This window comes from Rhipicephalus sanguineus, chromosome 3, assembly GCF_013339695.2.
Source record: "Rhipicephalus sanguineus isolate Rsan-2018 chromosome 3, BIME_Rsan_1.4, whole genome shotgun sequence".
NCBI classification, from domain to species: domain Eukaryota; kingdom Metazoa; phylum Arthropoda; class Arachnida; order Ixodida; family Ixodidae; genus Rhipicephalus; species Rhipicephalus sanguineus.
This window is the reverse complement of record NC_051178.1, coordinates 136,018,016-136,034,143: the sequence shown is the minus strand read 5'-3', so window position 1 is coordinate 136,034,143 and position 16,128 is coordinate 136,018,016. Positions and strand designations below refer to the sequence as shown.

The 16,128-nt window shown below is 43.6% G+C and overlaps 1 protein-coding gene across 12 annotated transcripts in view; it reads left to right on the top strand.

Moving 5' to 3' along the window:
• Window positions 1–15,021, top strand: part of LOC119385888 (E3 ubiquitin-protein ligase RNF13) — a 58,830-nt gene extending 43,809 nt beyond the window's left edge. For 4 of the 12 annotated variants that reach the window (XM_049413436.1, XM_049413432.1, XM_049413435.1 and 1 more), the window contains exons 4-9: window positions 1,950–2,075; window positions 5,777–5,894; window positions 6,761–6,857; window positions 7,407–7,512; window positions 9,299–9,494; window positions 11,403–15,021. In XM_049413436.1, the coding sequence (XP_049269393.1) occupies window positions 1,950–2,075; window positions 5,777–5,894; window positions 6,761–6,857; window positions 7,407–7,512; window positions 9,299–9,494; window positions 11,403–11,866 (1,107 nt within the window). In that variant the 3' untranslated portion in view covers window positions 11,867–15,021. The remainder of the gene's footprint in view (window positions 1–1,949; window positions 2,076–5,776; window positions 5,895–6,760; window positions 6,858–7,406; window positions 7,513–9,298; window positions 9,495–11,402) is intronic. The other 8 variants (XM_049413441.1, XM_049413444.1, XM_049413434.1 and 5 more) reach the window with 7 other exon arrangements.
• Window positions 15,022–16,128: the final 1,107 nt, after the last annotated feature.

The following is a 16,128-nucleotide window of genomic DNA, read 5'->3' as shown; positions in this document are numbered from 1 at the left end:
ATATTAGATGCAGTGTGGATATTTAGATGCAGTGTGTCATTTTTACTGTGTAGTTGTGCAGGGAAACGAGTCAGCGATCAGCACACCAATGGAAGTAGTTGAAAGTGGGGCTGTGTACTAGCTGACTTGAGTGTTACATTTATTAAATTTGTTTATAGTGAACCTAAAATCTGGCAAGACCTCGCGAGGTTTTGCAATACTTGATGAGTCCTGCTGAGGTTTCGTTAGGCCCTGTGTAGAGTTTCCCAAAGAGTGCATTGCATAAAAAAAAAAATGAGGAGGCTAATTGTTACAGAATCTGTACATGTAACTCGGATTGTATTGGGTGAACAATTTTGTGAGAGAGAGAATAAATGTCTTTAATTCCTGTCCTCATCAAAGCCACCCCGGAGTTTTGTGACTGCAGGATGTCTCTAATAAAATTTCCTGAAAGACTGAAACTGAAAGGCAGGGCAGGGAGCAAGCCAGCTCTGTAAAGATGTAAAGCGAAAGTTGCACTGCTTTCATAGCCTGCTCTGTGAACCTTCATAGTGAAGGAAGTTATTCCCATTAGTTTACTAAGCTTTCTGTATTTCTTTTCTGCATATCTTCGTTAAGTTAGCGTTAGCGCATCCACAAGTTATTAAACATTGTATGAGGACAGGGGTAATGCTCTCTGCGTATATGATAAATGTATAGCTATACGTATATATTTGTATAAAAATGCCATCCTAAACTACCATGAAATTTGGATATGGCCCTTTACAAGTATTCAGCGTGGGAAGAAAACCTTCAGGTGGCCTGTCATACATTGATGCACACTTGAGCTATTACATCAGTCACCTACAGGCACGTAGGACGACTAGGTCAATCTGACCTCCATACAATACGTTATAGGAGCATGTGACGCGGTCAAACACATCGCCACTAGTACTTGTGTTATTTCCTTTCAGTCATTATCACCTGGGGCAACCTTTGTCTCACTATCTTGCCTAATCAGTCAGACATTCTTGGTCATGAATGCTGCTTGTGCCGTGTATCAATATAGTGTTAGATATAGAAGTTTGATGCTTAAGTCGGGGTGCTCTGTCCTCCAACTGCAAGTGTCATTAAAGGGACACTAAAGGCAAATAAAAATTTGTCACAGTGAAAGGTCAGTGTTTGAGAACGTCTAAAACGTCAATATTATCAATAGCAGTGCTCTAGCAATAGAGAAATTGGGGTCAATGTAGGACACTTTATGCGTCAGTGTTTTTGGAACGAGCTCAGTGACGTCAAGAGTCCCAAGTAGAAATTATCACTAGTATTCAAGCTACTTATGATAAAAAATGATCATTCCGAGCTTTCTAAGATGTAATAAAATGCTGCTTGTGCGTTTCTGTTTGATTCATGGAAAAAAGAACATGACGTTACATTGGAGAATGGCACAGGTTGTGCAAAAGTTCCGTTTTCGCAGGGCTGCGCTCCGCTTGCGCGGTTGCATCTGAGTGGTAGTTTCGTTATCGCGTACTGCTTCGTGTGCCTTGTGCGCTCATGAAAGTCACTCTAATGGAAAGTTCGACAAAATGCCGTGTCTTTGTGATGTTGTGTAATGTGCCCTTCAGAGCAGGAACCACAGTGTCGGCTGCCAGGCAGTAAAGGTGGGCAACGTTGGGCAAGGCAAATGCTACATCAGGAGGCCTTTTCAGGCGCGCAATTTAAAGCACGCAAACGCTGTGCGGACCACTAAAACGTGATTTTCATTCAAAACAAGCATTTCCTTGGCACGAAACAAGCACTGCGAGGTTTCTGGAACGCAATTTCAACAATCAGCGTCGACTTAACATTTGCGTTTAGTGTCCCTTTAAATATTCCCTGCCCCTTCGACGGAGAGCATTCAATGTTTTTTTTTGCTTTATTTTATAGCAGTTCTTTTGCTTTTGCAGTGCATTGACTGTGAAAAAATATTCTTCTCGCACTTTCACTTGCAGGGCTTGCTAACCATTGCATCACCTTTAGCAGCATGTCAACCAATTGCCCCTCCACCATTTCCATCCAATGACAGTTTTGCCTGGTTTGTCCTGATTGCCAGGTTCGAGTGTGGGCTGTCAGACAAAGTGAGTGTGATACAGTTATGCTTGAAGAATTGCTGTTTTTTGTGGTGCTTTATGAAAAGATAGAAATGCTTATTGTTCAACACGAGAGCTTACTATTAAGCCAGACGTTAAAAGATGAGCACAGAGGCAAGTAATACAACATGGTCCGTTGACCTTCATGCTTGTCTTTACATTGCTTTTGGTTGTCATATAATTCTGCTTGTGTGCTTAACGAGTGTCACTAATTGGCTGCTTATCTGTGATTGGCCCTGCTGCCTTGTTTCAGACCAGTGACTAGCCTGTTGCACTGATGTACACCCGTGAGCAAAAGTATACGGACCACGGAAGCGCGAGCCGAAATCGCTTTCTATGCCGTCTAGTTGCGAGCCATCTGCTGTCGGGAGCATTGCTTTGACGGAATAGCTGGCGAGATTATTACTCTGACGGAATCGGTCAAAGAAATGCTCTTGACGGCAGACAGCTCGCCAATAGACGGCGCAGATGGCAAAGATATGTAGACGGCAATGGTCTGTATACTTTTGCTCACGGGTGTACATAGATCAGGGGTTTTGCAAATGCAGAAGCCATAACATCTGTTTGTCAAAGGCTAATATGCTTGTGGTCTAATGTTTTCATTGGCTGATAGTCTGGGCTTGATAGGACTGTCTAAATGTTTGAATAACTGGAAGTCATAAATACTAGTGGATTCACCAGAAAGTAAGCATATCTTGGTGAAATAAAGCGCAATAGACTGGACAAAAAAGGTGAGACAGACGTTGGTCTCACCTTTCTTGTCCCGTCTATTGCGCTTTATTTTACCAAGTATGTATCACCAACTGGCCCAAACTTCTACTCTTCTAAGCATCTCTCTTTTGCAAGTGGATGAATAAGTTTGTCAGTGCAATTATGTCAATGCAATTACAGTAAAAGCTCGTTAATTTGGATTTCACAGGACTAGAAAAACTCAGAATTATCTGAATGCCGTATTATCAAAAGTATCAAGAAAACAACAAATAAATGTCTGTTACATCAATGCACTTTCTTTTTCTGGAGGAATACATAAATCCAGTAATTATTTTGCATACGAGCAGTGCGAAAACCACAGTTTTCGTCATTTGCAACTTCGTTCACTATGTGAACGCGGCTCAAGACCCCTTTGTCTTAATCCAAAACGTGCTCTGAACTCATACCTTATTATGTTCCAACAACGTGATTGTGGATGGTGACCACGCCTTTCTGAAAGCCCGCGGCCGTTTCGGTTGTCTGCGAATGCCTTCTCCGCTGCTTCGCGTCACACATTTGCAGTGCTTTGCGCTCAGTGCGCTCTGAGGACCATCCGAATTAATTGGGTTGAGGCCTAATGCGACCGAACTAACCAGAGTTTGATGCCATTAAACAATGCACATGCTGCCCGTTACCAGAGAACATGCCCCGAATTATCTGATTTTGCGAATTAACGCGTGCCGAATTAACAAGCTTATACTGTATACAGTTATATGCACAGACTCGTCAGAATATAGGTGTGTTCATTCCACAAGTGGCTAAAAAAAGCCTCTAAATGCAGTGCTGCACCGAACCTACATGCAACCTTTGCACTGTCATGTTGTAGCAGGTGAACAAAAACATGATTAATACACATGCCAAATTTCAATCTCCTGCAAGAATGAACAAGATTGACTGCACTCTGGTTGATAGCGGAGTGATTGCAAGTTTCTTTGCCACATTCATTGTCTGGCACTTCATTTGCTTCACTGCCACTATTGTCCTCACAGACATTGTGACACTATCATTAGCACAGACTTTGGTGGTAGACTTCCTATCATGCTTCATCATAGTAAGCGACAAAAGTTCATTGATAGCACGGACTGCCAATGATACACTAGAAGCATACATTGGACAAATAGGACAAAAGCAAAAATGTGGCTTAGACTTGGCTATCGAAAAGAGGAAGAAGTTTGGGGGAAGATGGAAGCTTGAAGGGATGAAAAATTCGTAAACATGAGGTGTCACTAGAGCCAACATTTCGACAAGCGGACTTGTCTTCTTCAAGACTGCAACTGAGCTGGTTGCAGCCTTGAAGAAGACAAGTCCACTTGTCGACTTGGCTAGTCGCATGACTGGGGTGCAGTTAGTAATGCGCATCACTGCATTTTGTGCTCAGAGGCGCTAGCATTATATCAAGCTAAAAGAATACACAGCACATTTTGCTCTTCCTAGTAGATGAATTCGTATGCTCTGTGCAGGTGGAGTCCAAAATATCGGCTGTTCTAATAAATTGTGTCTGTGGGGCAAGTGGCCGTGCCGCAATGTTGTTGAAATAACTTAGCACGTCTAAACTATTGCTTGGTGATGCATACCTGCCAACTCTCCCGATTTGCCTGGGAGACTCCTGATTTCTGACCCGTCTTCCCGATTGTACGATTGAGGCCATAAATCTCCTGATAAATTGCCTCAACCCAATTCCGGGAAAAAAAAATCTACAGAACCGGCCGGTATGATTGCGAGTAATCGCGAGACCACCACCGCGGCACCCCTTCGTGCCTGCGGTAACTATGCAGCACAGAAGCACTTCTGACGCTATCGCGCTACGGTTGTTCTGATGTGTGGCCAAGCTCTGCGAGTACCTAATACTCACCAGTGTTGTACTGCATCAGGTTGACTGACGGATAAAAGCGCGACCCAGACAGCGTATTTTGAAGCAGTTCGAATTAGCTAAGCACCAAGCGATGTCGGCCAAGGCATGTAAAGGAGAAAGTGTGCACTGGCCAGCGTGCCGTTGGATTTGGAACTGACGATATGTATCGGTAAGTGGTGCGGTAGTGTGTTCAGAGCGAGGTGAGCGACCTACTCAGGTCCGTAGAGTTCGAAATAGCACGGGATTTGCTAAGCTGCATGCTGCCTCATATGAACATGGCAAAAAACGAAATAAGCAGACAACCATAGATCGAGGTGGGAAGTACTAAGAAAGCTTTCTTCAATGTTTCTGAAGTGCCATAAATTTATATCTGTTGTTTATTGAACTTGAAACTACCAATCTAAACTTTACCGAGGATGCGTTCGCGATCATGAAACCAGCCGTTGGCTGTGTCCGTTTCAGTTTGCCAAGAGGAGAGCGAGCCATTTTCAGCTGTCCGTAAAATGAAAGTGCGAATTACGTTCGCCGTGCAGTGCTATATTTGTCTCACATGTTCACAAGTGTCTCGACTACCGATCTGCAGTTAATTCTGAGTATGTTCAGAAAGTGTTGCCGGGACCCTTCGAAGTAACCATTTGAGATAAGGACAATTTTGTTGACCGATTACAGGCGTCGCCCGAAACAATTTTCTTTCTGCCCCCCCCTCCCCTTCCCTCTCACAGTGCGTCTCCCGATATCCGAACTCCCTAGGTTGGCAGGTATGGTGATGGTACAGAAAAATCACCAATAATGGAGTTGAGCGCCATGGATATGTCTAAATATTACTTCGCTTAAAAAAAATGTGAGTTGCAGGTTCCTTATTAGCATAATAATCTGAAGCTCAAGTAATACTATGAATAATTATGAAAGTTTACACTTTAAACATGAATAAAGCAAGTACTCGCTCCCTTGTTTTCGGGTTTTACTGTGTTCTCTACTGTATCATCTGTCGTTGGTGGGTAAAACTGCTTCTCGAAGAGTGCTTTTATAACTTTGATATGAATTGGGAAAACTTAGTACCTTACCTCTGCACATTTTTTTTTTCCAGGCACGTTTTGCCCAAGAGGCAGGATATGATGTGGCTGTGATTTATGACCGTAAAGCGCACAACAGTGGCCCTTTTGAGACCCACATTACACCGGAGCCCAAGTACTACCCTGTCAGAGGTACTGCTATCTAACTCGCACGTTCTTATATGGTCCATCAGCACCTGTACCATGTATCATTTCGCTGCATTAACTTTTTTATACAGCCGGCGTGTATTCGAACTCTTGGGAATCGCAGATTGCTGTTCGAGTTTGAATGTGCCAAAATGTATTTATGTTGAGGATTGTGAGCCAGAACTGAGGTTAAACTTGGAACACAAGAGTTTGATCTTAGTTTCTTGACAAGCTGAGCCCAGTGTACTATGTATTACGTGGTCCATTTTCAAGCTGTATTGGAGAGCTGCGGTGCCTTCACTGTTTTTGTTTGGCTGCCACGAGCACTGGGCAAGTTCCACTACATGACAGACAAGCAAAAGTGTACACTTGGTCTTCGAGATTATTGCGTGTGGCCCCTCTTTCTTGTCTGCTGCGACAGCTTACTCGTGTACTTTGTTCGGCAGAAGCTGAAGAGAATGGAAAGGAGTTGCATGCAGTCAGACATTGGAGCAACTGACATGTTAATCTAGAGGTGTTAGCTAAGTTGTTGTGAGGGAAATAGCCGGTGGAGATATACCATGTTGCTATTATCCGCATTGAAACCTGGTACAAACAGATAAGAGTTGTTGTCAGATATGTGCAGAAGCACTGGCTATGAAGGGAATCCTGAACACTAAAGCCCTAGCCAGTGAATTCATTATAGGCAGAGGTGTCGCATTCAGATTACCCCATAACAATTTCACCAGAAATTCTGTGCACTGTGTGTTCTGAAGCAACAGTTTATTGCGGTTGCTTTGTTAGTCGCCGCATCGTGTGTTTGATACAGTTTTCTGGCGACGACAGTAGTGGTGAGCCTAACATGTGTTCTTGTTTTCTGTTGTTTTTATTAGGAAATGGCCTGAAGGACACTGACGACCTTAATATTTATGCTGTTATTGTGAGTGAAGAAACTGGGATTCGGCTCAAGCGATATACTTACAAGGATGAGTAAGTTTCCTGCAGTTTGTTTCATTGAAAAAAAAAAAAAAAAAAAAAAAAAACTTTCTGTGCCTGAAACATTGACTACTGCTGGGCAAGAGGGTGGGAGGATTGCCGTGAAGACAACTTGTGCTGTGAAATTTGCACCGAAAATACGGTAATTTCTTAAAAAGTTTTATATCAAGCTATACAATATAGAATAACAGAGAGCTGAGCTAGTTGGTAAGTAGTATTCATCTTAAAGAGACAGGGCATGCAAACACTGACACAATAGAGGGGTCGGCGTTGGTGGTGTCTTGACTTCCCTCTTGTGTCCGTGTTTGCACGCCCTGTCTCCTTAATGTATATACAATATACGCAACTAAATCTCGTTTTGTTGAGTGTTTGACTCTGCTAACTTTATAGTCAATTTTGCCAAAGGAATTAAAACATATTGCAGTTTGGCCTACGACACACGGTTTATTTCTTCATTGTTATTTGTTTAATTTTTAACTTATCTTAGTGCAGTGTATTGTTAATTATAATGGATAATTTGCTTTGTTTTTGTTATTGTTGCAGCTATGAGGTGAAGCTTTACCCAGAGAGTTTCCAGAGCATATTCAGCTATCTGCTGCCCTTCCTAGTGATTGTTGGTGTCTGCATTCTTGGACTTCTAGTCTTTGTGGTAAGTGTCATTTGGTGTATATCTCCTTCTAGTTGCTAGGGAAGTGTTAGTACCATATGTTAGTATACTACTGTAACACGTATTGGCAGCTTGTATACCAGTATTGATGAAGGTATAGTGTCTCACTCATCAAAGCCGCAGCCCCTTTGCCTTAATTAGTTCTGGGAATCCAATCGACGGTTGCACAGTCGAGTATTGTTTAGATTGTCCCCAAGGCTCTTGTACAGAAGCCAAAATGTCATTCATCTGCTACTCTTTTAAAGCTAGATGTCGTACGAAACTTTTATAGAGGAATTGGTATTTTTTTTGGCTACTTTCTAAATTCCTTGTGTTCGCAAAATCATCAGTGACTGTGTTGAACCTGTTTAATTATCTTCATTTTTGAAATATATGGGATTTATTATATAAAAGTCAGTGAGCTTGACTTCTGATGCACACTTTCGTGGTGAAGATGGTCATACCTTTTGCAACGTGTTGGTTATTTGCTTCATCTGATGTATGGCTACCAGCAGGCTTTACTAATGATAACATTGTCCACGCGCTTTCATGTTCATACTGCTAGACCATAGTTTTCCTATTCTCTATTCTAGGATGTTTCAAGCTGACTGTCCGACCAAATCAAGCCTTTTTTTAAGCTAACTTTTTGGCTAGTGCTTGTGTGCTGCATATTGCGGAATTTTACTTTTGTTTGCCAGGAGTACAACACTTGAGCTGCTTCTGTCCAGAAACACAGGCTCAAGCATTCCCATTAGGATAGGCAGTGTTCCTGCAACACTCTTCCTGCAAGTTGAAAAAGCGTGGGCAGTGCTAGTCTTCTGTCAGAACTTTGATTCTTGAAAGTGTAAATGCATATCGTATTAATGTGATAGCCTTAAAGGGCTCATGTCGCAGAAATTTCGGTGTAGGTGGTGGCATTGGTTGTAAGCGAAAAATTGAGATGGATGCAAAGAATACACTCAGGGGTTTGAGCCAGAATTATACCTTGGCATTCTGCGTGGCAGTCAGGTGTTCTACTAGAGAGCCATGCCAGTGCTTGAAACTGCTTTGAAAAAGGACCCTATACAGATGTGGTGTAGTGCGAGGAGTTGTGTTAACACGTGTAATATTCTGTGGTAGACGTGTACAATCGCACCAGGCGTCAAACCATGTGAATTACACGAGTGGGTGGTTTATAGGCCCACTCATTACAGAGTGCTCCGGCATAATTGATCATCGTCATTAGCTACAGCATCTACAAAGTGTGCAGCTGTGCAGGTGCGCATATTGCCTTACAGAAGCATAATGGGTGCTTTGGTGCTTTGCAAAATGACGAATTATGGTGTGATGGGCACTTTGCAACTGTACTTGCAGTAGGTATGCATTTTAGGAGAGTTTCAAACGGCCAGCCTTACGTGCACTGACGTTTCTTTCTTTGCGGCACGGTTGAAGTGACCATTGAGAAGTGAAGCCTGGCAAGCGAATGAGAAGACCATGCGCACGGGGCCCGATTATGCTAACGCATCCCACTCGTAAAGGCAAAGCTTAAGCATCCTTCAAGTTCTTTTACAGCTAGCCAAGCATCATATGCCTTAAACACCAAGGCGTAAAACTTGAGTTTCCTTATTATAGCTTTAAACTCTTTCTTTAGGTGTAGTTATTCTAACAGTGACTTGCACAGATGAGGACTGACATGCACCAGGTGCCCTTCGACTCTTGCACGCAAAGTTGCATTCCCTTTTTTGATTCATTTATGTGTATTTGTGTATCATGAGTTATTCGTAGATATGGTGGCGCAACTGTATGGCAGTTTTGTGAATCTCTCCCTCAGTTGGTGCGCTGCATTCGAGACTGGCGCAAGAAGAGGAAGTCTCGGCTGTCGCGCAAGTTTCTCAGGCAGCTGCCAACTACAAAGTACAAGAAGGGAGACATATACGAGACGTGCGCCATCTGCCTTGAGGATTATGTTGAAGGGGACAAGCTGCGCATTTTGCCTTGTGCACACGGTAAGCACCTTCATCTTAAGCTTTCTGTGCTATTTGTGATGGAGCAAAGAGAAGCAGGAGGAAGAACCACTCTCTCGTGTCACCTTGGGGTAGTTAAGTAAACGGTCTTGGAAGTTGTCAGAATCCCCTGTGCTCTTGCACCTTGTGGTGTCATTGGTGCACACTACAAGACAGACTGGTTTTAGATACATTTAGCTAGGTTTTGTAAAGCATTTCCTCAGGCTTTGCCCACGCTGGTTCAGTTTAATTAAAATATGGGGTTGTATGCGCCAAAAACCACGATTCACCTATGCAGCCCTCGCCATTAGTGGGGGCATAGAGTTTCTCACAATAATACCTAGAGAGAAATCTGGCGCTACCGTCTATGCGAATTTCTTAAGGGGCGCCGTTGCCGCGATGGGAATGATGGTATATGTCTGCGAGGCTTGTGTTGGCTGGTGTTGAGCGAGCCTTCGGCAAGAAAGTGGATACGACTGCGCTAATAAAGTTTCCCTAAAATAAAACTTTTATATAAATGGATCTTATTCTCGCGTATTATATTCTAGAATAAAAGTCCATTGACCTGCACGGCATAACCAAACTCGAAAGAAGAAACAGATGACAAACAGTCGCAGAGTGAATGGTGGCATTGTCTTCTGCCTTCCAAGTTTTAGTGGCCATTCGTAACGTTTTTCGCTTTATAAAATTGCACATCAACGTAGAAGTTTTAAAAGTTAAATAAAACTTGTTTCTATGCAATGATAAAAAGAAACAGCTTACTGCGAGCTCCTTTAGTACGAAATCAACCATTTTGACGCAAGGAACGCGTTGAAGCCAGACGTGTCTACAAGGTGTCCAGCTCTTCGTGAACGATGCCAATCCGAGCCAAGTCCGAATCTCGCATATCCTAGCATTTCCATGCGCACAACAGCTCGCAGCGCTAGTTTTCCCTCTAGGTATAATTGTAAGAAACTCTGAGTGGGGGGACCCTGAATTATTTTGACCACCTTGGATTCTTCCTCAAGTCTATGTACATGTAGGTTGTACAGTGGCACCGATCATGGCATATTTTCGAGTATCGGGAGAGAGTTTGGCTGCTCGTGTGAGCGCGCATCGCCCCCATTTGCTTGGTTTCATCCTCGAAGTTATCATTTTCGAAGGTGATATCACCGCAGGGCTAATTGAGGGCGAGGGTGAAAGCAAGTGGAGGCGATGCGCGCTCGCAAGGACAGCCAAACTCTCTCCCGATAACTCGAAAATATGCCATGATCAGCGCCACTGTACAACCTTGCAGAGCGCTCGGGCACGCGCTCGCGGTGATGTAGCTCATACTGAGCGCGATAGTACATGGGTGTTTTTACACTTCGCCTTCATCGAAATGCGGCTCTGGTCTGGATGTGAACCCACATCCTCAAGCTTAGCCGCATGATAGTAGGCGCAGAGCTTGAGTTAGAGTAGTCAAGGTTGCCACAGGTTCTCACACAAATTACCGTAGTTACCCTCGCAGTTTACGCATTCCTTTTATTTTATTTAGGGCTTTGAAAAGGGGGTATGCATTATGCAAACATTTTGCGAACACTTTCTCACTTCTACTAAAGTCACATTATGCAAGATACCACAAAATATTCTCACCAAAAGCGGCAACAAGTGACAGTAAGCGCCGATAAACTGATGCAGCGGTAAACCTCCAGTTTGGTGAACATGCGTTCAACACTCTCAACATTGGGACGATTGGAGGATTGACGAGTTTTATGATAAATCGCAATGCCATTTGGCAATTTTTGCAGGAAACTCTGTGCAACATACCTTCTTCGCATTTGGTAAATAATGCAGCTTACAAAATGTAGTCATAATGCCCTAGTCTGTGCTACTGTCACTGCTTCGCGCATGTGGTAAAACACCGAACCCTTTGTTCTTTTCGCACTACAGCATACCACTGCAAGTGCATCAAGCCATGGCTGCTGCACAACAGGCGTACATGCCCCATCTGCAAACGCAAGGTGGTCCTTCCAGGCATGGACCCCAACTCTGACTCGGAAGGTGAAGACGAAGGGACCAATGCCACAGAGCGTACACCACTGCTGGCGGGCTCCGGTGGTGGCGGTGGCGGAACGTTCGATAGCTCACCGTCGCTGTTTCGCCAGCCAACAGAAGCTACACTCGTCGTACGGGGCTCCGCTAATCGCCCCATTATTCACACGGCGAGCTTCCACCACGAAGACAGTGGCATGCCGACTAGTAGCTCATGCCCAACACACGTGAGCACGACACATTCCCTGAACCGCGACGTTGACAGCAGCAGTATCAGCAGTGGCGCCGAAGATGAAGTGCAGGTCAGGCCTAGCCAGTCTGCAAGTACACAAGGTGAAAGCCAGCATCATTTGCGGTTGTAGCACACACACCGAAAGGATAGGAGTTAGCCTTTAGTGGGCAGGGCAGTTACCACGGTAGTTTCGTACCTTTAGGAGTGTACTTTTTTTCGCACAACAATAACTGCCGTCATTGTCGTGAGCGGTCCATCTGTCTGAAAGTTGGGCTAGTTTGTACATTTGCTTGTCAGGTGGTTCGAAGATGACGCAGACGCAAGATTGTTGTGTGTCCCGTTTGCTTGTGTCTGTGTCTTCCTTATGCTTTAGTTTTTTGACAAGCGGTATCACGTTTGCACTGGTTTCCCTGTCACTAATGCTTAGGGCAGTGATGGTTTGTAATTTATGAAAACACTGCAGACACTACGTGTGATGGGAAGTGCAGTATTGAAATCATGTTGGTTGTTGTGGAACAAAAGTGCACACCTCAAGGTTTAAAATCCTACTACAGTTTAGAGGAGCCATATAGAATTCTCAAACACCGACTTGATAGTGATAACTCAGTGTATGGGGTATGTACCTGTTTATTTGCCTCTGTCAGCGCACTTGTTTAGCAGACACAAAAGGAAACGACTACACGGCGCTATGCTGGTGCAGTGTCACTTTTTGTCAAGTCAGCTGCTTGCAGTCAGTCGGGCTGTTGGAATGTGTGTGTGCGCTCTCCATAGCCGAAATTTTAATTCTCGCCCAGCCCCATTTGGCAATGGTACTGCTTCACACTTCGCTTGTGTGTGGTGTCTCTAGGTAATCTCGAGAAATGGTCCTAGTTCGCCTTAGTAAATTGTAGGTGGCGGGTGCTGTCCTAATTATTACTGATGCAGCCGTGCAATAAAAAAGCGCCGTATAAGTGGTTGCAGTACAGCTGAGGCTAGCGGTGTCTTGCAGCATTGCTATTTGGCTCATCTGCACGTGTAGCATGTCGCAGATGTTTGCTGCGCCGAGTGGCCCATGCTGGTCACTTTTTAATGCTGGGCAGTGTTGTAAGTTGCTAAAGGGGCATACAGGACAATTCCTGGAAAGCATTGACGTAGTGAAAGCCACAGCCCTTAAGCTTCAGTTATTAAGACAGTTAGCACATAGCTATGTGAGGTCACTTCATAACCAGCTTCTTCTTTGAAGTGTTCATGTGTATGTTGGGTAATGGGCACCCATGATATTGATTGGGGCTGTAGCCAACCGATCTGGAACAACTGATGCACTGAGCATATATATATGTGTGTGTGTGTGTGTGTGTGTGTGTGTGTGTCATGCTGCCTTTATTGTTGTAGCACCTGGAGTCTCTTAAGCTAGTAGATTCTTGACTGTACAAGAGTTTGCATTGTAAGCTTGCAGTGCTGTGTGATCTGCAAGGGTTTCTACTGGTGTGTAAATTTGCCTGGATTCTTTTATCTGTGCACCTGAGAGAAGAATGTCACATTTCTGGTAGTTGTTGTGTGGGATCTATGGCATAGATATAGACTTGTTTTCATAGCAACAACACTGAGTATAATTTTGCCATTAGTCGTCAGTCATGTTTCCACGTCCAGTGATCCACAGACTAAACTGGTTGACAGTAACGTAGTGAGGTTACTCATCGCAGGTCTGAAGGTATGGGAACGTTTTGTCATGAACTTGATCCTTAATGTATCATTTCAGCTTACTGGCATGCTTTATGTGTGTGCTGGTGCTGAAACTTGCATATTGTGAGTGGTAATTTTATGCATTCATTCATAATTCATTGTCTGTATATCTTGCTTTATCGTGCGAACATTCAGCGGCCAGTCGTGCGATGTTTTTTAATATATCATGAAGGGACTATGGTGATGGTGGGAGCAAATTTTTCGCCCAAGACATGTTCTGCGTGTCATGTGGGCAATCGTGTCACTTTATTTGACTGGATATTGCGTCTAAAAAGCAGCGACGTTGTTGGCTTTGCAGCCTTCGCAAGATACAAAGCTTAGTGGAATCGGCACTGCATGTTGCTGCCAAGTGCAATTTTTACTCCTTGTGATTCAGTGGCATTTCATTTTAACTTTGTTCAGGTACTTTTTTTTGTTCTGTGTGTGTGTTGTTTTTCGAAGCAAGTGTGTAATCTGCAATGTGTAAGCACTACTACGAAGACTATGGTGTCCCTCCAGCAAGTAACATCAGCAGTGCAACCTTGCATATCTGTATCTTGGAAGACTGACTCAAACTACTACTTCCTTCGGGAGTGCGTGTATGTATAGTATACATATATATATATATATATAAATATATATATATATATATAGCTGCAGCTTGCATAGATGGTGCGTCATTAGGATAGCGCTGTTGAAGTACAGCAGTTGAAACCTTTTCATGTGCCACTTCAGCGATTGTGTTGCACTACCGCGCAAACTGCAATACATGTTTTTCTATTACTCGTCCCACGTGCGGCTGCTGTATCCATAATGGACTATGATGAATGCTGGCAATCGACAAATGTGGCTGAAAGCTTAGATGTAATATGTAATGGCAGCTTGTTAGATCGGTAACACTGTAGCTCAAGTGAGTTGCTTTTCACCTATCATTATGGTAGTAGTACTTGAAAACATAATACTAGCGTGATTTAGTTTGTCATATAATACAGTGCGAGAGAGACTGATAGGGAAAAACAGCATTGCTGGAGATGTGTTGTGACGTACTGCACTCAAGTATGGTGCGGTGTAAACATCCTTGAAATAAGAGTGGAGGACTACTAGATAATTGTGGGTAGTATGCGGTTAGAGCACATTGCCACTGGACAATACCCGAGCTGCTGTCACCATGTGCGCACCTCGTATCGCGGGGGTACAACTGGCCAATGCTCTGCAACGAGTGCTTTTGCCTGCAGTCTTGTTCAACTACCCTCCTTGTCTCTGGGAGTGTCTCTTGATTGTGGGCTGCACGTGAAGTGGTGCTGCATTGCTTTGTTTAGACAGACTAGAGTGGACTCAATTGTGTACAGCGTGTTTTATATATAATGCACAAACACTTGTTCTCTTGTGGTGCTGCTATAATGGTATTGGCGCTAGTCATCATTCTTTCTGACAGTCCCCAAGTAGAAAAGAAAGTGACGTCAATGGAACCAGCTGTCCCCTGTTGCTGATTAACCATGTTTCTCTTGGGGTGCATGCTTGGAGCTTAAAACGAGTACCACGATTGTTTTTCCAGAAGATGAAAATAAATGTTTATTTAAATTATTTTGTGTCTGTTGTCAGAATCTGGAAAACAGAAAAAAAAAAGAGAGGAATAGTACGATTAGTTGCCATCGGCATTGCCTGCCTCTGGGCGGCAGCCCCATCTCGTAGTCTTTTGTGGAGCCAGTGCGAGATGGCTAGGTGACGGTAGAAGTATTTTAGCCTTACATTTGCAGTATAGACAGCAAGGGGGCTACTTAGCACGCATTCTGTGACAGTACTGAATGAAACTTCACAAGAGTACGAGGGGGAGCAAACCGCCAATAGGCAAACTGAGAGAATTCAGAAATGTTTTCAACGCATGAAGAAATATAGAACTGTTATAGCTGAACATCAGTATTGGCTGGCATTGTTTTTCAAAGCTTGAAATTGAAGAGCGCGATGGCTTTAACAATTTATGTGTGTTAATGTCTCATGTGAATGCTAGGTAGCGTTGCAATTTGACAAGTCATTCAGTGGTGGGGCGCTGGTTGCAATTTTCGCAAGCTATTGGCACGGGATTGGAGCAAGCCGGACACAAAACAGGCCAATTCGATTCGCCGGCCATAGTGCTTACGTTTCGATTTGATCCAAGTCGTTCGGAGACCGTTATATATCCGTTCTATCAGACAGAATGGTGTCTGTTCTGTGCCCGTCCTTTGCCAAAATGATTGACAGCACTGCTGTTTCCAGTTACTCTTCCCATCTCTGGCCGTCAGACGAGCCTCGACCAATTTCATGCGGCTCCCTCTCGTGACGTTTCGTTCCCTTCTATCACAGAATGCATGCAAAATAGTTCCCCAACAATGAATATGCTAGCAGCATAAATTGAAATGCAATGAAATTAATAAAGTATGAAGGAGATATAACTTTGTGTTTTCACATTTGCCATTGTTAGTGGCACCAAACTGAAATCTGAAGTTTTAAGCGACTCATGGCTACTAGACCAATGTTGGTGCAATTGGTCAGTTTTCTTGAATTTTCTGGAATACATGGAAGCTTCACTTCATTTATGGGATGCGCACTTAATGTAGCAAATTAATACTGCAACTACTGTGGTGTTGTACAGAACTTATAAAACTGCTGTCTCATGATAATACTACATACAACATTTATGCAAGGGGAAAGTGG